At 41.1% G+C, this 26,082-nt stretch overlaps 1 protein-coding gene across 2 annotated transcripts in view; it reads left to right on the forward strand.

The window, feature by feature from the left end:
- tafa5l (TAFA chemokine like family member 5, like) overlaps positions 1 to 26,082 on the forward strand; it is a 62,800-nt gene that overhangs the window by 6,311 nt on the left and 30,407 nt on the right. For both annotated transcript variants that reach the window (XM_030119052.1, XM_030119054.1), the window contains exon 2: positions 10,513 to 10,662. In XM_030119052.1, the coding sequence (XP_029974912.1) occupies positions 10,545 to 10,662 (118 nt within the window). In that variant the 5' untranslated portion in view covers positions 10,513 to 10,544. The remainder of the gene's footprint in view (positions 1 to 10,512; positions 10,663 to 26,082) is intronic.

A 26,082-nucleotide genomic window follows, 5' to 3' on the forward strand; every position in this document is an offset into this window, starting at 1 on the left:
CTCTTCGGGAGGAGGGGGATGCGTTCGTTTTCTCTGTTTTCTCTGCAGAGAAAGATTGAAAATGTAAAGATTGCTGCAACGATTACCGCTGAACTGAGTGAGGTACCAACAAAAAAAGGACCAAAAAAAGCCTCCTCTCATCTCCAGAAGTCGAACCAGCTGCTCACACACTCCCCTCCACCACATTCTCTCTTTCATTTCTGACTACTTTAGATTAAATTGCATACTTATGTACGATTACAGGCCTTCTGACATCAACAGACAGTTGCTCGCTTGCATAAATATTGATTGCTGCGGAGTATTCAAATAGCATGTGAAATCAAGTGGTGGTATTCCCTTCAAAGCCGACGCGTTAATACAAGGCGCGTGTTTTTGCTCCACTGCTCCGCTGCCCCACTTGTTTTGGCAGCGGAGGATCACGGCGGTGTCGGGAAGCGCGCATGGCGGGGTCAGTCAAACATCTGCCTCTCTCACATGGTGTCCCATTACATGCTACCTGCTACGCTGCACGCGTCAAGTGCTGTTAAGGTAATGAGATGCACTTGGCTGTGGCTGCCTTCGCCAGCATATGCTCGGTTAAATAAGATTGCTGTTTGATGTCGTCCTGAGTTGTTAACAACAGACAGAAGTGTGAGATCGGGACGGACGTGACGGGAAAGTGAGGCTGTTGCACGGCGGTTGGAATTACGGCTGCGTGGGAAGAGAAGATTTGTTTGTTAATAACAAGAACGAAGTCATACGATTCCTTTTTAGGCTCGTAATGAACAGAACCAAGGCTGAAATCTTAAACCAAGGATATTTAAAACATTTGGGGATGAGCCCAACCGCTCAGAGTTTCAACAAAACACTGTTAAACTTCCTTAAGTTGTCACTTCTGCTGGAATGGTAGTTTTTTTTTTCTTTCACATTTGAAGACATTATATTAAATACTAATGGGATGCACAGGAAAAAACATGAATGTTCCTATGGTAATTAAACATTTTGAATTTGAAATAGCTATCAAGTCTTTACTATAATCTGTGACTGTCACTAATAAAGCTATTATTTTGCACAAAAATTTTCATCATTAAATTGATTGGAATCCTTAATGTCATCTTCAATTTAAAGTGGAAAAAAACCCAACAAAGGTATAAAATGCAACTAAAATGATCAAATAAGTAAAAATGATAACTACTTCAAAACAACCACATAATCCAGTCATTCGTTAACTTGGGAAATCGTCTTAGTTTGATCATCACTGTTGCTGCTTACTGAGGCTGTGCTGTTAATTTGAAATGAGTTCAAATTGTGATGTGAGATGTTGCAAATTTCTGATCTTTAAAGCTGCGCATTTGAACAGTATAAACCCCCCCCCCCACCACCCCCACCACCACCACCAACACCCCCACCCTTCGCCGCTCCACTATGCAAATGCAGGCACTTTAATCTTTGAATGACAAAACATTTATTTTAATGAATGTGCTGAGCACTTCACCGTGGTGCTAACCAATCATCCAACATTGGTCACAAGTGTAACCGACCCCCCCCCCCCCCCCCCCAGACAGCAGAAGACTCTCTCCACCCTCTCACTGTTCATTTCATCTACAGGAAATTTAATGAGGCTTTTGTAAGGTCCGGATTTTTTGAGTTAAGTTCCTTATATTGGTTTCTATTGATTGCTTTTATTGATATTTGCACTAATATCTGCATTTTTCAGCCATGATTCTGGTCTCATTTTACATTCAAACATAGCACGCAAGCATGCAGGTGGATCTTTGCAGCAGGAGTTGTGTAATTTATTGGAAAAGTGGTTTACAAGTAAACATTTATCACAAATCAAATCATAATATGTCAGTTTATTTTTTTCCCAGATTGCCCAGTCCTTCTTCTACAATTACAACAGCAACAACAACTGCTACTGCTACTATGAGATGAACAGTGTGACGGTGAATGTGATTAACAATGTAAACCACTTGAGCTCAGGCAGGGGGAAAGCGCTATATCAGTCAAAACCATTTACGACCACTTCTATAATCAGAGTCAAGCTGTTGATTTAACATCAGCATGTTATTTTTACCTTCTATAAACCTTTTCCGTTGAATGTTTTAATTTGACTCCAAAATGTCACTGATGGCTTCAAACATGACTGTTAGACTCTGAAGAACTTCAGTCGTGGGGTTAGAGTTCAGCAAAAAGGATGAAAATGAAAAGAAAAACCTTGAACCTAGATTAAGCATTGAGAAACACCACTGCCGCCCTCAACAGCTCTGCATCGCATGACGACAGAAGCAATAACAGAAAGGTTTGAACTGATAGGACTAAGCAAACATGTCAAATACAGAGAGATCAACGCCAGCAGAGCTCCAGGATATTACTTGCACTGTGCTGATGTTGCTGTGAAGTGAGATGAAATATCCATACAGGAGGGAAAAGGTCAGATACATAAACATAAAATCTTTTACATAACTTGAAGCAGATTTCTTGTTTTGCAAAGCAAATCTTTTAAAGACTGTATTTTGCTTCCACATCTGCCGGACATGTCTCTGAAAGCAGACCTAAAAATATCAGCAAGAAATACATGAAAGGTGCTCAGAAAATATGTGCATATATTGGCATCAACATCAGAAATCATCTGAAGGAGTTGAAGACGACCAGCATATCAATTATCTGTAACAAATACAGTATTTCACCAGTTCAGTGGATCCTTTCCATCTGCTCAGGCTCACAGAAACTTACTTTCCATCTCAAATGTGAGAAACTGAAGGACATGAATATCGGAATTCATGTCTCCAAATCAAGATGCATGTGTGTGATTCACAACCAAACATGATATCTGCAGTAATCAAGAGTAATCAGTCTGATTGTCTCAATCCACAAAACACTTTGAGCACTGTTTCTCTCGCCCAAATCTTTTTGGAGACATATAGATAATCCATATGTGATCTGATATGATCATCAGTTAAAAATTGAAGGAATGACCTGTTTTACTTTTTTTTTCTGGTTTTTTTTTTTTATTATTATTTTTTTTTAGTAATGCTAAAGGGAAAGGCAAAAAAGAGGAGAAAAGTTGCACCACTGAAACCAGATCAACAGCAATATACTCAATTCTCATGTTTCACTACAGGAAGTACCAAAATACACCAAAACAAGGTAAATTCATTAACTTTAAAATGTAAATGCAGTTGATCGCGGCTCCACCTCCTCCACGCCAGGTCGTCTTTGGCAAAATGTTGACCCCCAAAACTTTAATCCAGCTGCCCTCCGTATTGGTGTTTGTGTGAGCCCGGCAGAGGAGATTTCTGGGAAAACACTTCATGAGAAATCCATTAAAAAAAGCTCAAATTAATCCACAATCAAAATAACCATCAGCTGCAGCCCTAAACTTAAGGCTTTCAAAGTGAAAAGCCCAAATCTGCTGTAAGCAGTGGGAGATAGCTGGATTTAATATCTATGCTGTGTGAGAGATTTAGCCACTTTTAATTATCTTTTTTTTTTTCCAGAGTGATAACTGCAGCCTGTACAAATCAATTGTGACTGATTACCTGCACTTTTCATATTTATTACATCTCATCACTTCTTTAAATCTTTCCATCAGTTGCGATACGTGTTACCATGAATGTTCTGGCTCTGCACTGCGGACTAGTTTCTTCAAGTGTGTCAGGTCTGAAACACATAAAGGAAAGAACATAATCACTCACACTTACTATTGGATGTCCACACAGTGATTAGAGTCTGATTAGAAAACTGGTTAGAATCAATGACAGGATGTTAAAGTGGAGCCAGAGCTTTAACGGCGTCTTTATAGGGAATAATTCCAAATACAATACATGTTGTAATGAATAATTAACTGTTCTTGCTTTACAAGAAGGAGAATTTTTAATAAATACGCTGCAAAACTGTAGTTTGCAGAAGACGCTCATTGGAATAAAACATTGTGAAAAGCTTACTTCTGTCTTTAGCAGCCAGAAAGTAATTACAGCCTATAAAGGAAGATTGTTTTAATATGGAAATGGAATCCGTGTCGTCGTTCATTCATCGAGGCCCGTCATATAATTTTATGACAGTTTCCCCCGAGGAGTCTCTCTCACAGGCTCCCAGTCTGGTTTCAGCTGCACGGGAGGAAACGTGGAGCTGAGGCTCCTGTGACTGGTGTTAATCTGATGTAGGTGTGTTCAACTGACTGGAGGGATGAGGGTGAAGCGACGGCCAGAATCCTTCAGGATGGCTAAAGCTGGCGGAACATTGAAATCACAGATTTAGACACTGATGTTCAGAACAAGGTTAGTGTAAAACTAGATTTTGAATCAATTTCAGTTTCTGTTTTCTTTTGACTTTTTGTGTTTATTTATTCTTCAGATAGCCCAGTGTGAAGTTTCTGTGGCCATCAGACTTTATAACTTATTCTTGTGAGTAAAATACAATATAATGAAAAAAAAAAAGGTAGTCTAATGATAGATACATGAATAAAATGAAGTGAAAATGACTTTAAATAAAATAAAATGTAAAATCAAACACAAAAATTAATAATATGGAAAAAAATGATCTTACTGTCAAGATCCTCTCCATGTATATATTGTAAAATATTTACTGTAGAGCACATTAACATTTACATACATTTTCGTTCTTTCTGCTTATTTGATATTTTAATTTTAATATTCAGCTCTGTGTGGTGATATCTCCCCTGGGATTCATAATACATATTCTATTCTGTTATATATTTAAAATACAACATTTTAAATATTGTCTTCAGAATTGACACACGATGAAAAAATCAAGAAAGTACATAATTAAAAAGAAAATCAGATAAAAGAACAGCCATTGTTCTGAAAAAACCAAGAAAGCAGCTTGAAGAGCCGAACATGTGCAGACCAGATTAGATTCACTCAAGTTTTCCGTTTAATTGTCAACACACTCCAGTGACTGAAGACAAGAATGAACACGAAACGAACCCATTCAAGAGAAAAATCACACAATTTAAAATGTTTAATTCAACCCTCGTGTTTGTTTTTGCATTGTTTTCTGTTCACTGTGATAATTTCAGCTCACTGCAGCTTAATGGTGAATTAACAGTGTTTTATTGTTGTTCTTGTATTTGTTTGCTGGCTGATATTTCATTTATATCCAGTCGTCTCAAACACACATTCTTAATCTTCCTCCAGTGTCGTATTTTAACATCAAGTTGCAGTGAAGCACATTGGATTTCTCCATTTGTGAACGGTGTTGTACAGATGAAGAAGAAAACGTTGCGGAGTAGATCACAGTGAGAATCAGTGGTTTTGCGCTGCAGGACTCGGCCAGTGTGGGGCTGAATAACCTCGCTCTGCCCACCAGCTCTCAGTCCTGCAGTGACGCACGGCGAATCGGGGCAACATGGTGAAAGCGAGCGTGAACTCCCGCTGACCTGTTCCCTGCTCGGATACTAGGATATTTGTGTGTCTGTACTTTGTGGATGTGCGCCGTGTCCGATCGAAGCGGCGATACGTAGCGCACATTGTCACGTCCCTGCTGCGAGCCTCGGCGCTGTTTGTGTTTGTGCGCTGCCACTCTGCTCTTGGATGGCGTCGTGATTCGGTGATAAGGTCACCGGGCTGCCAGTCAGCGTGGAGAGCCAGCGTCTGCTCTGTATCGGCTTCTTGTCGTCCTCTTGATGCTTTCTTTCTTTTTTTTTTTTTTTTCTTTGACGGGACCCAGAGCCCGGACTGCAACCTCGCCATCCTTCACCGGCCGCCTCCGCCATATGTGCATTTCATCATGTGAAATAGAGCCGGGCCGAAGTGTCTTCACAGCGCTGAGTGACAGAAACCCCCTGTCACATGAATTAACTCCTGTACGTATGATGGAGCGCGGGCCACGGCTGCGGGCGCCTCAGGAAGCAGCTCCTCCACCCACTCCGCCCCCATCCCCCCCCCCCGCTGCCGCCGCCGCCGCCTCTCCATTCTCCTCCTTCAGGCTTATTGCATGAAGCCCATTCATCTGTTCAGTGTTGAAACATGGCAGAGAGCGCTGATATCTGATGGCACCTCGGTCCTCCGAGCTCCCACAAAGTAGACGGGGACCGCCTCAGCAGAAACGGAGCGGAGGGTGGGCTGAGCGGTGCTGGTAGGTGGTGCACGAGGGAGGAGGGCGCGCAGCACCGCCGCTGCTGTGCAGTGAAATGCGCATAGCAGTTCTTTGTGGAGGGTATTGTGTTTTACGACTCCCAAGACTGCCTGAGGTAATTATTTGATGTAAAAATACACCAGTCTTGTCAGGCTAAATCACAGAGAGTGGGTTGCCAAGAAGAACAGGACCCACTAATCCATTAATTCAGACGCAGGTTTGTCAGATGTGTAGAATGAATAATTCCCGGGAGGGAGAAGTGCTAAACAAAGGCGGATCTCATGCTAATATGATCATGGAATGCACTAATGCAGAATCTAAGCGCGTGTGGTCACCCGCAAGACCATCGCCGCCTACTTAGCTTAAAAGGCAATTATCAAGGACATACATGGGCACTGTGGACTGGCAGCGGAGCGGCGTGTGCTGGAGCCGTGTTGTCAGGATGCCAGATAAGCCTGTTATAACTTATTGTCTTTGGTCAGGTTCAGAATAGCATTGTATATCTTCCATAACCACTAGGTTAAATGCATTTGGCGCTTTTTTAATAGCTGTGGCAATAAACAAAGTGAATATCTGCATTTTTTTTTTTCTAAACTTCTTGTCCTTAATCTAAATCTACCCCTTAAATTTACCTTCCTGTGTGTTTCTGAGACTGTGTGTGTGTGTGTGTGTCCTACATTTTCAAACGTTGAATTTGGCCGTGGATTTTCAAGATGCAACAGTTTCCGTTTAAGTCCTAACAGAGAAAATGAGATCTCACTGAAACACGTGCACACGTGCACCAGAGTTGTGGTAAATAGATTTTCCGCATGTGCGTGGGTAGATCCACAACAAAGATTAAGTTTACTACCATTTACGGCACCATCACATTATCTGTGTGCATATTGCTTTACAAGAAATGAAAAAAATAACTACTGCTTGCAGCATGTGCAATATTACTGTCTGCACATTGCTTTCCACAACACTGTTTCCAACAGATTACTCTGATGTAAACAGGCCCTTATAGACTAAACATCGCTTCCTTAGTAATTACCTGAGCTATGAGAGGTCACCATGTTTTGCTCTGCCCATCAATAGATGCTGCTCAGGCCGTTTCCTCCACACAACTATAATCACGGCTGCTGCTATTTACTGCACTATCACGTTATCTGTGTGCATGTGAAAGTTATTTTACAACAAGCATATTGCTACTGGGTGCTTGTGTACTGTTACTGTCTGCGCATTGCTTTTCCAAGACTCCTTAGTGACACTGCTTCTTACTGAATGACTGAAAGTTTCAGGAGTTCACCAGGTATTTTACCTTCTCCTTCAGTAGATGCTACTCAGGCCTACTTGCCCAGACCCATGAGATGGATATAACCGGACTGTGGCCACTCTGTTGGACCAGTCAAGTTTGAATTGACGCTCATGTGAACGGATCAGAGACAATAACAACAGAGTGACCCCTCCACCGGAAACCATGAATCTTTATGGCTCAGTTCAACCTGAGAGAAACACTTTAGTAAATATCACTAAAGTACAAAAATAGTTCATCCTCTGAAGACTTTGAATATTAATTGCACTTAATACATGATGTTACTGAAGCACTCACAGGGTTCATAAGTCTTTATCTGATGTGAGGCCTCACGGATTCTGAAACTCTGCCGCCTCTGTGCCGGCTCAGTTAGTTTTAGGAGCCATTTGTGTTGATCAACAGCCGTTTCAACCTTTGCCGTTATTGCTCTCATTTTATTCCACGGAGCAGTTAGCTTCCCACTTAATGAACCTTTGAGGGTGTTGGGGAGTGACTGTAGGCAGCGGCATTAAGGAGCGATGGTTGGTGAATGCCACGGATTGACCTTATAGGAGCTGCAGTGTCGGTTCTCCTCTAATCTCCCTTCTCTGCACTGATTTTATTTCACTGTCAGCCTGAATGGCCATCGCTGGCAGCTTTCCATTCAGCGGAGAACAGAAGAAAGAAACTGTGTTGCTCTTTCCAGATGATTACAGAGGAAAGTTAAGGCAGGGAAATGAAAGTTTCTCCTGCTCTCCCAGAGAGTAAGTTCCACTCTGGAAACTTTAATGGTATTTATCATACAGTTAATTGGAAAACTGATGAGTTCGAGATGAGCCAGATTTGTTTTGCACACACATTAATCTGCATTGTGGTGTTCATTTTTAATTCTCATTCGAGGCTCTAGCCGACTTGCCGTTGATTTCAGCCAACAGCAGTGATAAGAGAAACGTGTCATCTGCGTAAAATGAAACATTTCTTCTTCCAAATGTGTTTTTGTAAGCAGCAGATGCCCCCGGGCACTTTATTGTGATTAAAGCTTGTTTATCTATCAACACAAGACCATTAACAGTTAATAAATCCCCAAAACACACCGAGAAGGCCTGAATACAAGACAATTAAATATGTTCCCTCGGGTCCCCATATAATTTACACAAACATAACTGCTGCTGCAATAGGTGTTGAGTGAAAGCATTAGCTACTAAGCGTCACACAAAGGTTTCTTTTAATAAATCTAAACACTCAAAACATCAGTGTTATGGCTCTTTAGTTCACCTGTGGCTGCTGTAAAGTTTCCAATGTGATTCATCAGCTGCATTAAAACCTGCAGAACAGTTTGATGCAAGTATTTGAGCTGCTGATCTGTGCTCCACAAACATCATGCTATTTTACATTCACTGTGGACTTTGCCCACATTTGAGAAAAACTTTAATATAGAAGCATTTTTGTTCTTCAGTCTCCTGAAAATGGAAAAAAATTCAGTTTCATCCCATGTGTATGCTCGAGGCAGCCTCTTCTGCAGCTGAAACCTCATTGTGAATTGTGACTTTTTCCCATTTGTGTAATTAATTTAGAGGTAACAGTCTGATGATCTTGCTTGGAACTGTTCTGTTTGAGCACACGTCTGTGGCAAGGAGTTGTACAACAAGAAGTGCCAGGAGAGCTCTCAAGTATCTGTCTTTACTTGAAGAGAAGCAGAAGAAGATTCTGTCCATTTTTTGTCTCAGAAGAATTCAGCTTGCCTTGAAATTTAATTTAAGTACAGTGTCTGGCAGGTATCTTCCTTTTAAGTGAATAACACCTCAGTTTTTGATTCATCCACTTATTTAGATGGTCAAATTTGGGGACATTATACATAAGATGTGCAACAATATTGTATTTTATTGAGTTTTTGCAATCTCAGTGAGGCTGAAGTATATGATGTTGGACTTCTACTTCCAAAAAACAATATTTCTCTTCTTGAAGCCAAATTTTAGGAGTCAAACTGTGCTGATTTCCATTCTGCAGTACCCCCCGGCAGATTTTCATTGAGGTTGGCAATTTTTTCCCTGATTTTGTGCCTTCACTTTGTGTTTTGTAGGTATGATTCAACGAGTATGATGAAATATTGAAATAATTCAGTGAAAAATGATCCATTATCAACACAACATTATCTGGGGCAATAGGGCTTCATATGACTGACCAAATGTTAGAATACAGTGCATGAATGTAGAGTGCATGAATGCATAATTTATTGTACTTCATTCATTATTTGTGGTATTTATTTTGCAAATGTTGAATGATAAAATTTAGATACTTGAATTTCTTAGGTTGGAAAGTGACTGAGACACATTTATACAAGGTATGTTGGATTATTAACCGATGTGGATGTGGAGTCCTTCAGCACATCTCCGTCTCCATTTCTATTAGACAGACCTTTTAGCAAAGTGACCCACATGCACAAGACAAACAGCTTGTGAAAATGTTAGATGCTGCCAGTTTTATGCTGCGGACAGGCTTCTCGTCTGATAAAGTAATGGACTGATTACTGTGAAATTTGAACATATCACTGCTCCAATTGCAGACAAACTGTTTCAATTTTCTCCCTAAAAAAATGTATTTTTGTGTGACCGTGGTTTCTTGTTCCTCTCACATAAAAGAGCCCACAACACCTGATGGGTTCAAAATGCAGTTTAGGCATTTTAATGGTGAAGATCTGTTTTTATGTCCAAGGAGACAATAGAAGGCCAGAAATGTGTTTACACTGTGAGTGTGTGTGTGTGTGTGTGTGTGTGTGTGTGTGTGTGTGTGTGTGTGACTTGTTGGTTTATTCACTTCCAGCTATGATTGTGGGATTTCTGTGTTTTGCACATGATGACTGTAAGACACATTTATCAACAGAGCAACCAGCCACGATGTATTAAAAACAAGAAGCGTCCCAGCGGTCTGCTTTTGAGACAATAAAAACCTGTTTTTCATTTTGGTTGTGGAGATTTTAAATGAAACTATCAAACTGTTCGATGCTGTGCAAAGACAGAAAGATGGAAGAGAAAAAGAAAGGGCGGATATCAGGCCGCCTGTTGTCTTCGTGTCCGGACACCAGTTGCTCCCCTGTAATCTGTCCATTACAGGCTCGTTATGCTAATGCGATGTACTTTGTTACTTGCTGCTGTGTTTGGCAGGCCAGTTGGCGGTGGGAACCTGTGAAATAGTGATGCTGAACAGAGACAGCAGCGTACCCAGACGGACCATCGCCAGGCAGACGGCCCGCTGCGCCTGCCGGAGAGGCCAGATCGCCGGGACCACCAGGGCGAGGCCGGCCTGCGTGGACGGTGAGTTACACAAAGAGAGACGTTACTGTGCAACAACAGCAACACGAAGTTGGACTGATGAACTGAACGCTTGGTTTCCTCCTGGCTGTTTCCTTCATGTGTTGTTGTTGGTAGCTTTGCACATCCATGTGCTACAGTATATGCTTTCTTTTTTTGCATTTTTTTTTAATTTCTTGGGACCAATCAGGACTCTTGGTCCCAGCCAGCCATGCAAACAGATCTCTTTGGCTGGATTTGTAAAAAGCTGAAATGATGAAGAGGATCACCACAGTGCTCCCCACTCCCACACATCCAGTGTGAGCCTCACGCATTTACCTCTAGACTTGTGCAATTATCAACTGAAACCTGGACTTCCTGTCTCTCTTAATGAAAGATTCTGTTAAGAGTTCAGCTGGTGTGTAACAGCTGACTGTTTAATATGTGGTATAGGTAAATTTTCTTTTCAAAGGTAACGCTCACTCTGTAGTTAATGCCTGCAAATGTCCCACATGCACACTTGATGTTTACATCACACAGTATTTTTTTTTAATTTGTCCATGTTGCATTCATTATATTTCTCTTACTTAAATTCATGTAAATTTGCTCACTCATGAAAACAGCTTGCACTTTCAGCTTCATTGCTAGATTCAGTTTACCCAACTTCTCGAAATGCCACATTATTGAATCTGTTTCCTCATGTCTGTGTGCACATTAATTAATACCTCTTATACACACAAACCTTTAGTGGATCAGTCTGTTTTTTTGGAAATAAATATCAGTTCTACTATCCACTTAACTGATTTCTTATCAAGAGTTTTAAGAATATGTGGAAACACAAGGCAGTTGTGTTTCCAATATCCCTTCTCTTTTTGAGGTAACTGACGCACTTTAAGTGAGATAAAAAATATTAATTTTTGAGATTTACTGTCACTGAAGCTGTGAGAGGACCAAAACAAAATAACTATCAAAATATTGAAAGACAACATGGACCAAAAAAGCAACAAATAATGAGTGATGATTGCGAATAATGGCGCCTGGCGTCGTTACATCTGCCGCCGCCTCACCATCCGCAGAGCTTTTTCACGCCCGATATTTTGACATAACAGGAACATCGTGACAAATCATAGCGGGAACAGCAGCACAGGTGTAACTATTAATGTTAATGATGTGTCCGACGCGACGCGGCTCCCGTTCCAGCGAAGCAGAGCTCTACATCTGGCTCACACGCCGTCGCATTTCGCCGATATCAATTACACCTTCGACTTAAAAAAAACAAACAAAACACACGGCATTGTAACGGCGAGATATTAACAGCACAGCGAACTTGATCCAGCACCTTTTCAACGAGCCAAAAGAAGCTCCAAACGAACCGCAGTGGGTTTAGTGGCTGCTGTGAAGCTGTTGATCTGATCACATAATCCTCCTCGGCTGAGAGAAATTCCCAGAAGCCACTTAATGATGATTTTCAGAATATTGCCCGATAATGACACCATGGCTCGGTGTTGAAGCTGCAGCAGATGACTGGAGGTGGTGGTTGTTGTGTTGTTATTGTCTGTTTGCCACAGGTGTGTCCGCTCGTTCTGGTTGCCAGTAGAAAGAGACCATCAGGTAATTGCAGGCAGCTGCGTCCTTCCTCCAGCTTATAAAACCCTCCGCGTCCTGGATCATCACTTCTCCTTCAGAGCATTATTAGTCTGTATTGATCATTACTGCTTTTGCTGTAACTTTTTGATCTTCACTATTAAAAGGAGACTGTTTTCCTTATTTATGGTCCTTCAGGAGTAAATCTTTAGCTTTGAGAATCGTCCATTACAATACCATGCTGTCAACAGTTTTACCAACAATCCTGTTTTTAGAGTTTGTATATTTCCCCTGTTACTGATATTATCTAGACCAGTCTGACCTCCATCTACTACATATATGAAACAAACGCAGCATAGCTGTACAAGTTAAACCCACATTTAAAAAAAAATGGCAGAATTGTTTCATCTGTAAGTTTTGTCCCAGGTTAAGACAAAGAGAATCAAAGGATAACAAAAAGCGAAAAAGGTGGGACGCATCGCAGGACGAGAACAGGAAAGTATTTACGTGGGGTCACGGAGTTCAGGCCGTCAGTGTCGAGCCTTCGCTCTGCTCTGGCCTGGTGCGGTGGTTCAGATTGTTTCCGGAGGGTAGCTGGTGTGTGTTGTAGTCGTGACGAGCCGTCTGTGTGGTTTCTTCTGACTTCATCCATCAACATGTTGTGGAAAACGTGTATTTTATCAGCTCGGTACTGACACAATGAATATCCTGACATGAATTACAATTCATTACTCATACCAGAGAGAGCACAAATTGATGAAAGTGTTTATGTGAGCTGTGAAAAGGAGTGCTGGTGTTACTGCAGATCAGCGTGGCTGGATTCAGCCGGTTACTGCATTAAACATGAACCCTTTATATAGAAGGTTAGAAACGACATAAGAAGAAGCAATGATGAAAAAAACATGTTATACAACAAATTAAACAGGAGAATCTCAGCTCTGAGGACATATCGGCATTTTTCATGCCTCAGCTAAATGAAGTAGAGAATATTAAAAGCATCATTATATCAACATTTTGGATGGCAGCGCTCTGCCTTTTCATGCCAAACACACAGACTTTACAGCAAATGAAAGCAGAGACTCCCCACACTATGAGACTGTGAGAGTTTGTAGTTTTTGAGCCGAAGCCAAAAACATCGGCTCGGTTTGAAAAGGCTTAATGAATCTGTACATTTCTATCTCATCCAGAGAAACAAAACACCCATGTCATTAGGGTGACGCCGGCAGCCCAGCGGCTGTTAATGGCGTCATTAACGACATTTGAAACATCAGTGAGGCAGAGAGATGCTGCTGTGAAGTGTGACATTACGATTGTGTATCTTTAATAACTTTGAACAGCAGTACTTAGACCTAAGTGAACACTCTGCCTCCATGCCTTTTTATTTTTTTTACTTTCTGTGGAGCCCAGGTGGCAGATGGGAATTCTTGCTTGTCAAACGTCCTGTGAAGTGATGTACTGTTGTTCACGTCTTCTTCCCTGCACCAAGCACAGTTCGTTTTATGTATTTATTTTTTTACTTCCCAGTTCTAAATCTCACTTTACAGTCCTGCACAGGCTGCACGGTTCAGTTCAAAGGAAAAACTACAGGAAAATCAGAACAGTTTGTCAAAGATGCAGGTGAAGCAGAGGATTTCTGGGCCCCAGTTTTCACCCATGAGTTTAAAAACAGTAAAGAAATAATAAAACCAAAGCGAGAACACAGCCTCCATCCAGAACCAAGCCAATAGGTCTCCTTCTGTCTTCATTAAAAGTAAGTGCAGGTGTAATTTGATTGCTTAACCAGCCAATCGATATTTGCCTTGCATGCCTTCCCTTTTGATGCCTTTTCCACCGTTTGACTCGGAGCTGTGTGATCAGCTGTCTGCATTAGGCCCGTTCTCCTCTCAGCTGCTGTGACACAAACAAATTAGTGATCACTTTGTGCCTCCTTCGTTTGCGCCGCCGTGTCTCAGGTTGAATTTTCCTCCGAATCCTCCTTCGCCTCCCCGAATTGTGCTTTTAATATATTCCCGCTGAATAAAGATCGCTGGTAATGGAGAATGTGCAAGTGTTCATCCACTTTGAAGATAAGATTTCACGCTTTGGAAACCCCTCTGTGTTATTGGGCAGTATCCGGCCCGGGGGGGGGAGGGTGATAAGACAGATGAGAGGACTGGAAGGGTTGAATCGGGGTGGCGTCGGGTGATGATTGGATCTCACAATATCACAGTCACATGCAGCCGATGTACCATTAGTTCCATCTCGCAGTGACTTATGATGGCCTTAATCTCACAGCGACGACAGCGGGACCACAGTCCTGGAGCCCGGGTAACCCCCCCCCCCCCTTCTGTCCCCTTCCCTTCCCCGCACTGCCGTTAACTGCTTCTCTCCCCCTCTGCAGACGTCTCTCCATAACACTCAACAGATGCTAATTAATTTACGGAGAACTATGATTACAGCAGCAGGAAATTGATTATTACTGGCTTCCTGCCGCACCACACCCTACGCTCCATTAATAGCCAGTGCATTAAATGAAGGAACCTGTTGCTTGCAGGGTCATATTGAGATTTTCTGCTGACAGCTGGAATTGGCATCCATCACGAGCCTGGCTAAATTTGCTGCATATTGCATGAAAGTGGGTCGGATCCAATGCGCCGACCACTCAGATATCCTCTCCGACCTTTTCCTGCATTTATTTTTCATGTGGATTCCCATAAATGCCCTTTGACCTTCATCACACATTAAAAAAAAATTAAAAAAATCAGTGACTTTTAGAGATGTTTATTCGCTTGTATCTCACACTGAGGCTTTCGCTCTCGTTGTTGTCATTAACACAGCGAGGACTCGCTGGTGTCTGAACTTCCTTTCACCCTTTCACGGCAGCCAGATTTGTGATCTTTAATGAAAGAGGACTGAGTGCAGCCAGTAAACAAAGGCAAGAAGTCCTGTTCTGATAGTGGATTTTTTAACATTTAATAGACGAAACATACGTGGAGATGTATGAGTCAGTTATTTGTGAGCATGAGCAGATGTTGAGTTCATGTATATTATTTCTAATGTTTATATAATCTCTCCCTTCTTGGACAGAATGGCCCAACAGACAGATTTCTGCCATCTGCTCTGTTTGTTGAATCCTCTTATACCTATCCTTGTCGTCCCTGAAGATTTCTGGAATTTTTCTCATTTCTCATAACTATATCCTCTAACGCAGGGGGTCAAACATAAGGCCCATGGCCCAAAACCAGCCCAAGAAAATTACCAAGCAACTTCAAAAAGTTGCAAAGAAACCATTGACTAATACTGAGAGCCAAGCTGAGACAATATTAGCCTCAAAGCCATGAGTGATTTTGTAAAAATGCATGCAAATGGGCTGCAAAATGCAAATGCAAAAATGCTTTTTTGCACATTCCACTGTATTTTTCACCAGAAAGTGTCATCAGAATTGACTGTATGTTGGTAATTTTCTGTAGTAATTGCAAATCGTTTTACAAAAACACACAGTTGCACAATACATACTTGGTTCCAAGACAAAGAAAAACACTTTAAACATGAATATTAAAGATTACAAAGCCAGTATTTTACCAGTGTGTCACACTCAAGATTAAATTGGGTTGCATGTGACGCCTGAATGAAAATGAAGTTGACACCCTGAGAGAAAGGAGTACCAGAAATAGTTATTTGCACAAACACTGTGTAGTAATCAAAGTGTCACCCTGTTGAGCTTCTACAGGACAAAGCACAGATATGTGACAAAGACAAGATTCACACTTGGTGGCAAATTTAGAGTCACCATTGGATCTTTAATGGAGGATTTTGGACTGCATTGGAAACCTGAGTAACTATAAAAACCCCATGTGCTATGAGATCAGACCATTGTTGTTATACTGTAGTTATGTTATTGTATAGTGTATATTTGTGGGGATGACTCTGTGGTATGTGGGGGCATACTTTGTGTATTTATAATTATATCTGCACGGTTTATGCATATTATATTTGGTCATATTATGTCATTATATTACAGGATGTTCCTTGAAGTATGACTTTAAAACTTAAAAAGGGGTAGGAATCTTTAAAAAAAAGTCTTTACTTCCTCCTACTCCTTTTTTCGAACTATGTTGATGCTTTCTTTTGTTTTCTTTGATTTGTATTAACTTTTTTTTTAATCATTTTTTCTTTTGTATGTACAAATTAGCTGCATACGTTTTTACAAGTTCGAAAAATAAATTCATTCATTCATTCATTCATTCATTCATTCATTCATTCATTCATTCATTACCAGCCATGAAATCAAAATCAATCCTTTTGTCTTCATCATTAAGTTGCATTGAAAACATGTAGTTTCACTAAAATTGATGGCTGAAAAATGGGCAGGTGGATCTGTTTATCGCCCTCCCCTTATAGCTCGACAGCCTGCCTGTTGCATTCCTCATTATTTAAATAGCCGTACTTTTAAAATAAGTATTATAATCTAATCTGGGAAAGTAATGAAGAACCGCTTGTGGCATTTGGAAATGACAGCATGTTTCGAAAAGTTGTGATTCACGAGTGAAACAATGCCAGAGACGATTAAAATAAAGTTCTCTGTCTGCTCTGTAATGTCCAACTTTGTTTGGAGCGTTGCGATTAAGAGCGAGTAATACCGTGAGGTCTTAATTCAGATGCAACATCAGCGGTAAGCACTGTTAATTGTCATGGTGCAAAATGCAACTCAAGTCTAGAAAACACATTAAAACTTTTTTTTTTCACTTTATAAGGCTTTAAACAAAACATAAGATTTACCATATAGACAGTAATTAAAGTTGTTGCAGATATTAAGCAAATGATGTTAAAATGAGTTTTTCCGAGTTTGAGTGTGATGCTTGATTAGCTCGAGCATCCAGAATGTAATGTTAAGAAATACATGTTGTTTTGGTACTTATGTGGAATAATGAGGATGCTGATTAGTTAAAGAAACCGACTGGCCATCACTTACACCCTCGGAGGATTTCAGACTGGCTACAAGTTCGATGAAGACACTTTAGGTCACAGTTCTGCAACCATTTTGAGTCATTTTTGTCACTTTCTACCAAATGCAGTTCTTGTGGAGCCACAAAATGTGTTTACCTGTTGGAGATGACACATAGAGGTGTAAAATGCTGTAAAAACTGTCTCAATTTGCACAGATTTTTTGCAGTGTCATTGTTTTATTACAGAAGGGGAAACATTTCAGCAGATTTTCAGCTGTTTTTGTAGCTCGGTTATTGTAGTGCTTCACTCTTTAAAAGCACCTTTTTGAACCCGTTGTTCTTTTTTTTCCAGTGTTTAACCGGTTTTAGAAATGTAAACTAAGTTAGTAATTTCGGTTATTTAATAATTGGTTTAATCACATTTGTTCATGGGTTTCAGCTATTTTGGCTGGGGTTGTTTTCTTTAACTTCTTGATGAATTTTTTTAAGAACTTTTTAACCAAGATCCAAGAATCATTTTCAGAATGAGTCTGGTGTGTAACTAAGACAAAAGTACGATAAAACTGTTTATTATGGCAACATTTCTCCAAACCTTCAAGGAGCCATAGCAGAGAAGCTGCAGAACCGTGAGGTTTCGATTCCAGATCAGCACCACGGACAGCGGTCAAGAAAACTCTGATACCACTTGAAGCTCAGAGTGGCTTGGAAAAAATAAAATATCCCTTTTACACATCTACAAATTACAGATGACATTCTAAAATGTGACAATTCTGCATATTGTTTTATGTATAAACTGTATTATTCATGAACTGGTACTGGCATTTTTTTTTTTTTAATTATTTTTCAAGGTTTTTCACTTGAAAACCATAACAATAGAAAAATGAAAAGGGTCAAAAACATTTTAATTGAGGGGCCACATTCAGCCCAATTTCATCTTGAGTGGGCCACACCTGGTAAATAATGCCATGAAAACATTTGAATTTTAATTTTTCTTTGAAAGCCTCTGTTTATTGTTGCGCAAATATATGTGATGAAAACATCTATACACTCAGAAGATTGTCAGTAATTATGGAAAATGACAACAATTTCAACATGAAGGCCATTTTCATGAAACCTTCTGGTGTAAAAATACAGTGAAATGTCAAAAAACGTCTCCAGTAGCTGTTGCACTATGGGTGTTTTTACACACTCACCCTGACAGCATGACTTTGAGACTAATGGCAGGTTGATGTTAATGAAGTAGCTTTCTTTCATCACTGATGAGTTTCAGAAATTTGTCTAAGAAAAAAAACTTTCATTTGTTAGAAAAACTGTTCTTTGTGAGAGAAAATGCTTTCTTTGAAATGTTTTTAATTTGCTTCGTTGGGCTGGATTGGAGTCTCTTGCCTTATGTTTGCCGGTCCTGTTTTATATGTGAGTCTACGGCGAACATTAAATTTTTTTTTTACTGATAACCTTCTTTTTTTCTTTTTACTGATCTTCCTGTTTAGTTCTCATTGGTTTTTCGAGTGTTAATACTGGAAAAGTGGCACAGTCAAGTTTAATGAAAAGGCTTCCATAGCCATGTCAAACTCTCTAATTACGGTGAATTTTCCCTCAATTTTATTGTACTCCTCAGGGCTGCCTGAGCCTTTCCCAGAGATACTTGTGTGAAAATGGTTACAGCAGAAGTTCTTTACTCAAATAAAAGTTAAAGAGGTTTCTAAATTGTACGGAAAGCATGAAAGCACAGAGTGTCCCTTTGAAGGACATTTCCACAGGCCCCGTCTGTTCCTCGAGCTGACAACTTCAAAGATTTCTGTTAAAAAACGACCATGAACGGGGAACGTGTCGCTGCTCCGAATCTGCTCCGTCATCATTGTTATCTGCCTCACTTTCAGCCACGTGCCGACTGACGCTCTCTATGTTCAGGAAGAGTTTTCCCTCTTCTTTACTCTGCTCCATCCACTTCTCCATCCAGTTTCTATCTTCCTTCATGTGTGTTTGCTTGCTATCCATGCGTGGTGTAATTGTGAAATTGTGTTTACTTTGTGACACTGTGCACTATTTTTAAGATAAGATCAGATTTCATGTTGTGGCGGCGACAAAAAAAGTATTTCTAAAGAACAAAAGACAAACAAAAAAGGACAGTGTCCTAAAATGAGCAGGAAGAAGTAAAACTCAGTGGTTAATGATGTCTAATCTGGTCTGTATTGGTTAATAATGGTCTACTCTGTCTTTGTTGGTTAATGATGGTCTGTTCTAGTGTCGGTTGATTGGTGCTGGTCTGCTCTGGTTTATGTTTAACAGCCGTCTGTTCTGGTCATTTCCATATCACATGTTTCTTTTGGGGGGTTAGACATTAAAGAATCCTCCAGCTCCACCCTCTCCATGTGTGCCTGAACATGAAGCACATATTCAGCTTTCATTTCATTTCACTTACTTCAAGGACCAACGGTTTATGTAATACTAGGTTTTCAATTATTTTTGAAAACCACGTCGGGAGCAGAGAAGAGAGGTTTGTGGTTATCGGCTGTGGTCTGGGTGGCGCGGCCACCTTTTACACGGTCCACTGATCAAGGGCGGCGTTTGATGTGTGGCCACATTAGCAGCTGACCTTTCACAGGGAGCGCAAGGCGCCGTTACGCAGCCGGCTTTAAGATTGCAGAAACTCATTTGTGCTGTTATTATCGCAATCGAAAAACACGCAGATTTCACTGACTTCGCAGCTTCCTTTAATGAATAGGAACTAAAATCCAAAGCTTGTGTCTGATGTAGCCTTTGGGACATTTTCAAAGTTACAACAGTCTGCAGCTGGTGGCTTAAAGGAGACGGTTAAACAAATACATTTTTTATCTCCCTTACCACCCTGCTGCTATTCTCACATCCATAAAAACATAACAGCGAGCCAACTTAAGCCTGGAAGTGAAAACAGTCAGTGTGTGAGCTACCTCAGAATTCCTGGTCTGATTGTTGCAGATGGCAGCTGCATCGTTCCCGCAGTACGACATGTTTACCCTGTTACTCCATATCTCTGTTAATTCACTCAGCGCTTGCTTGCAGCCTGGCAGGAGCAGCCTGTGCTTTCTTTCTGAAAGTGACTTCCTGTTTTGTTCGTCTTTTCAGGACACATTTCAAGCTTTCCTGCCCTCTTTTTGTGCTCCTGCATGTCACTGTTGTGCAGTTTTAGTGTGCACGCTGTACACAGGAGGATTATGTGCTTTTCCTTGCTTGTCTCCCTGCTCTCTCCCTCTAATCTGCTCCCCGAGTCTCTTCCCGCTCCCTCTCTCTGCTTGGCCCGTTGTTGCCATGCCACCACATCACACTGTAATCGTATGAGGCCTGATGGCAGCCGCGATAAGAGTCTGCATGCTGCAGGGAGGCAGTATGCTGAATGGAGGCTCCGTCTCAACGCTCTGTGAAGTGACTGTTGACCATGAATGAACTGAAAGGCGACGTGGAGAGGAGAAGATGAAGTCTTTGGGTTTTTTTTTTTTTAGAAATGTATACTGCAAATGTGAGAACAGACGAGGGCTGCCGCTGAAACGAGGTGCTGTCGGAGCCAAACACATTATCTGGACGTCATTTCCTCTTGTTTCTCACACGACTTTAATTTTCTGTCAATGCTGTGAGCAGGTAATGAAAACCCAGCATTCCCTCTGTGCTTACTTTTTTCTTGATCATTTCAGTTTGATGCATCCACACTTCACCCGCTCGTCTTTGTCTTTATTGTTTTTGATAAAGAAAAACAGTTATGCCCACATTCAACACGGGAACATCAGAAGGGACGTTTGCCTCCATGTGAAATCACAACAAATAACAGGCCATCCTTTCCCCCCCTCCCATACTTAGTTTAAAGAACTGCAGATATTTTCCCAAACAACAGGAAAGTAATGCAAATTATATTAGTAATAAAAATAAAAGAAATAACTGAAAGAATTCATTCAGTAGCAAAATGAGGTTTACTTCCTTCTACCAGTTTTCAGACATGTTAAACTAGGTATCTGTTATATGTGTATGTAAGTATAGTATTTATGTATGCCTATATAGGTGTGTACATTGGGTGTAGATTTATATATTTTGTGTATATTAAAAAATTCAAGATTTATTTAGAAGGGGTTTGTGTGTGTGTGTGTATTTATAGATAGAAATCGATGGACAAATTTGCAGTCATGCAAACATTTTTTCTCTTTGTATCTGTGTTTTATGAATATTTTTATAAGTCTGGAACAAATTAATGATCACAAAAAGTTACGGGAGGAGAGAGAAAACAGAACGGAGAGAACAGAGGGGATAAGACAGACAAGTTGCACCTTATTCAATCCTGAGTATAATGAGAGCTAAAAAAGGTTCTTATAAAATTTCTTGAGGTTGTTTCTTAAAGAATATACACCTCTTTTTTAAAGAACACAATAGACAAGACAAGAGATTCTATTTGTATAGTTTTAAAGCTTTAAAACGGATAATTTGGTGCATTATCAGTACAAGTTCTTTCATCTGAGATGCAGCCTCCCCGTTCTTTTGTGATTTCTCCCCGTATGAAGTGATTCTGCAGCTCGTTTTCTGGGTTTATATCAGGCAGCGTCTCACTGCAGAGTGCATGAGGCAACGTGTATTAATCAGGCAGCACAAGGACATTGCGTCGTCACTCAGTGAGTTATTGAGACGGGAGAAGACAGGTAGTGAAGTGAAGTAGGTCAACCCTGAGGGTGTTAATCTGCATTGATATGCCACTTTAAAACTCTCTAATTTGTTGCTCTGAGTCTGAGCAGAAAGGCTATTTTCATTCATTTGTGAAAATTTCCCTCATTGTCTGTGAAATTCAGCTCTGATGTTCCATATTAACAGCTCTTCATTTGTTCATTTGTCTTTTCATGAGGGATTTTAGGTTGGGGTTACCTTCACTGCAGCACAAGAGTAATTACAATAAAAACACGAAGGAAAAGCGATTTAAATAATTAGTAGTTCACATGTTTTGTGTTTACAATTAGAACTCCAGTACGTTTTTATCAAAGCTCCTTCAGTCTCATTTGTACAGCTTGAATTTCTCATTCAGTGTTGTAATTAGGAAGATTATTGAAAACGAACTGTCGGCTATTGTTCAGTTTTTTTCACTTGTTTAAAAATACAACATTCTCTTCTCAAGAGTGTTATTATTTTTTAGCCACATTTACTTGCCAACACTAAGCATTGCATTAATTCATTCATAAATTTCAGTATACGGTCATAAAAATGAAGAATACAAACCATCACTGGCATTAAAGTATTCATTTATGAGCATTATGAAGCACTGGCTTCCAGAAGGTTTAAACATTAACTGTGTGGATACATTATGAAGCAAACTGATTTTTAAAGTTCCATGGTCGATAATATATGTAATTTTGAACACATCTGCATTAAAAAAACTCACACACAGTTGAGCATTTGTAATGTTTCACATCCACAGCTGCACATTTACCACTGTGAAAGTGGTTCATGCAGCTTCACAGTTCAGTGGAACCAGTGTCAGTTTGCATATGAAGGTACTGCATACTGTATGTATGCAGTGTGGATAACATTCATATGAATAGTTTTTTTGTAAAACTTTTTTGGACCTTGTTCTCATTTTTAAGAGAGCCCTATTAAAATGTGACACAAACTGGCATGCTATTACAAGGACATCTATCTAAAAGAGCGGTGTCGTCATGTTTGCAGCATTTACCCTCAGACATTCTCTCGAGATTTTTCAGACTGGACAGTTTCAGGTCCTGTTGAAAGTGATTGTGCAGAATAAGAGAAGCACAGAGAGTCATGATGTCCTGAAAGCTGAGATCCTGGCCTGTTTGTCTGAGCAGCATTTAGGTTGATAAATAAAAGGGCAGAATACCAAGAATAGAATCATAAATAAAGTTTTACTTCAGGATAACGAAGGCCACGTTCACCAATGATAGGTGAGATGTTTACAAAGTTCTAAACCTCAAAGCTGGAACCTACTGAACTGAATTTGTTTGTGCATCCATATGCAGGATAATTCTAGCATTGATAGATGAAGGATGGGGTTCTATTTCAGGTTCCAAACGAGCCTTCATTCTGACTGTTAAAACATGGCACTGGACTTCTGGCCCAGTGTGTGCTGGATCTTGATGTTTTGGATCCCCAGTAGAGAAATGAGCACCGTTATCCAAAAAAGTATTCCCTCATCAGATGTTATGACGATGATCACAGCCACATAGGTGTTTGAGTATCCGGCTCTGTTCCGCAAGAGGCCTCTCCAATCAGGACGGAAACATTTCATCGTAGTGCAAAAGGCGGTAAGTCAGAACAACTCTGAAGTGATTTGCGATGACTCTTCACTCTAAGGGGACAAGTGGACCCAAACCATCCCGGATAAATGCCCCCCACAGCATGACATTGCCACCAGATCCTCTGCAGAGGTCAGGCTTTCAGGGTTTTTAATTTGGCCCCCGTCTGCACGTATAAAATGCTTTTTAGACCCCAGATTTATGAGACACACAGAATTAGGTGTGACAGCAGAGTGGTGAAAAAAGAAAGCCAGGCGACGACATACCAGCAGAATAGTTTCAGATTTATATTCTTAATAACATATTATTGCCACATTATTATCACTCTGGTTTTCCTCGTCCTTGATGAGCTGTTCTGATCAATTCCCCACAGTCGTCCGTGATCTCACTTCCTATCTGAGAGGCTCCCTGCCAGACACACAATGAGAGTAATCCCAGCTTGAACACAAGCCCGAAAGAATGCAGCAGGAAATATAACAGCTTGCTGAACTAAACAGACATGAAGTATGGATGCATTCGTAGCTTGACTGATGTCTGTGTTTAATGTGGGATTTTTCTGCTTTCGTAATTAGAAGTGAAGGACCATCAGGCCTCTGGTAACAGGATGGAGGACAGAGGGCTGGAAATCTGGCTGCTACAAATTGGTCCATCATTGAGGCTTAATTAACATCAGCCAGAAAGCCTGTAAAAACCTGCTGCAGTGTTTCTGCTGCCCGGCTAAGATAGTTGCCTAATCTTGTTGGCTGCTTACTGTCGCAGAAGAGGCATCGCCATTAGTCAATGATTATTATTATTCAATCACCAAAACAGACTTGTAATTATTTGCTGTGATGATGGATTCAGAAGTCTCTGTTGAGGGTGTAATGAATCTTTTGGTTTCTTCTCGGTGAGACACTGACTCTAAATCTGTCTCTTTTTATTGTACCTCATCTAAATACATTTTGAATGAGCTGCCTGTGGCTTTAGTAAAAATTTGATGTTATTTTTTTTTTGCCTTCTGCAGTGGCAGAGTTTCATCAGATTGAGAGCGTGTCTGCGTTAGACGCCACTGTTGTGCCTCCTGCCCCGCTCCAAGCCTCGTCTGGCAGTGCTGTGTCACGCTGGGCAGGGCTTGGCTCTGTGCACGGGGGGGACAGATGGTGTTACGTGTGATCTAGTTGGAGCTTCGCAGCCGTAGCCCAGCAGGGTCCCTGGCAGCTGACAGGCCTGGGCCGCCGTCCGCCGTCCCTGGGTGGGGACGCCCGGCGGTGACAGCAGCAGGACGGACCACCCAGGTGTCAGCCAGGCACTCCCTCTCATCTTGGCCCCTCCCTCTCTAACCCAGCCAGCTGCTTCGCCTCTGTTATGGCTTCACATCGTCACGGAGCGGTGGATTCCACTGCATCCAACCAGGAGCGCAGAGTACGATCCTGGCTGCCAGTGGGCGAAGGCAGGGTGCCCCCCTTCACAAACATTCACACCTACCAGCAATTTACAGTCATCAATGAATGTGAAATGCGTATTTTAAAGGCTGTGGACAGAACCTGCAGTACTTGCAGGAAACCCTCGCACGCACAGGGAGAACACTGAAGCCCCGCACAGGAAGAAACTCTCAATCTTTGCCTGAACGTTCTCACAGGAGGGATCTTCATTACATAACAGTGGATCTGAAGATGAATTACAATCACAAAATAGCCTTTTATAAGCCGACCCAAACAGGTCCAACAGCTCCAGGAGGCTTTTCTCTTTGTATCTTTGCAGTTTTCCACAGTATGTTATGCTATAAAGACTCAGTATGAGGTTCCTCCCTGCATCAGGAAGAAATTACCTAAAAAAGAGAGAACATTACTTCACCAGGGGGAAAAACGGCAGTTTATGATGTCTGATGCTGATTGTTGTTGATCTGTTCTGGTTTTTGATGGTTTGTTCTGGCCCATGTTGGTTTTTGATGGTCTGGTGTTGAGCTGGTTTTGACCGATGGAGATCTGCTGCTGTTCTCCGCTGATCCATGTCGGTGCACGACAGTCTGGTCCTGGTCTCTGCTGGCATTGGTTCAACAGCTGAACCAGCGTCACACAGCATCGTGCTGGTAGTTTTAGTCTCGTAGATCAGGCGTGGGATTCATTACACAACATGTTCAAGCACAACAGGAAGTAGACGCTTAACTCGGTATAACTACAATGCTAAGATAGGCACAGTTTTTCCGCATTTGTACTTGTTGATGAATCCAACAAGCTGGTTTAATTTGAAAAGCAGCATGTAAAACATACTGTAGGATGAAATCCAGCAGCAGACGTTTATTTTCAGAAAGCTCCTGCTCAGAAGCTTAAAGTCTGCTCCGGATACTGTTGAAGTGCGTGGGTGGCGGCACCATATAAGCTTTTTTAAAGTGTCTACAGTTGTGTTTGCCAGCATATTGAAGAGATAGGCATGATTGATGGCGACGGTCTGGAGCCAAACTGCAACGGTGCTGTTTTTGTATCTGCTTGTGTTATTCAACAGCGTTGCTGTTGATGAGGTTATCACAGCAACTCTCTCACGCCACCCCCTCCCCGAAAAAGAAAGCGCCATGCGGCCACTCGGCGGCTTTCAGCACCGGGAGATTCATCAAGTCTTCATAGATCAACTCACACTGTCACGGATGGCATTGAAAAAGTAACAAGGGCAAGCTATTGAATGCCTGGATAGTGTGTCAG

Source organism: Salarias fasciatus, chromosome 20, assembly GCF_902148845.1.
Source record: "Salarias fasciatus chromosome 20, fSalaFa1.1, whole genome shotgun sequence".
Classification (NCBI taxonomy): domain Eukaryota; kingdom Metazoa; phylum Chordata; class Actinopteri; order Blenniiformes; family Blenniidae; genus Salarias; species Salarias fasciatus.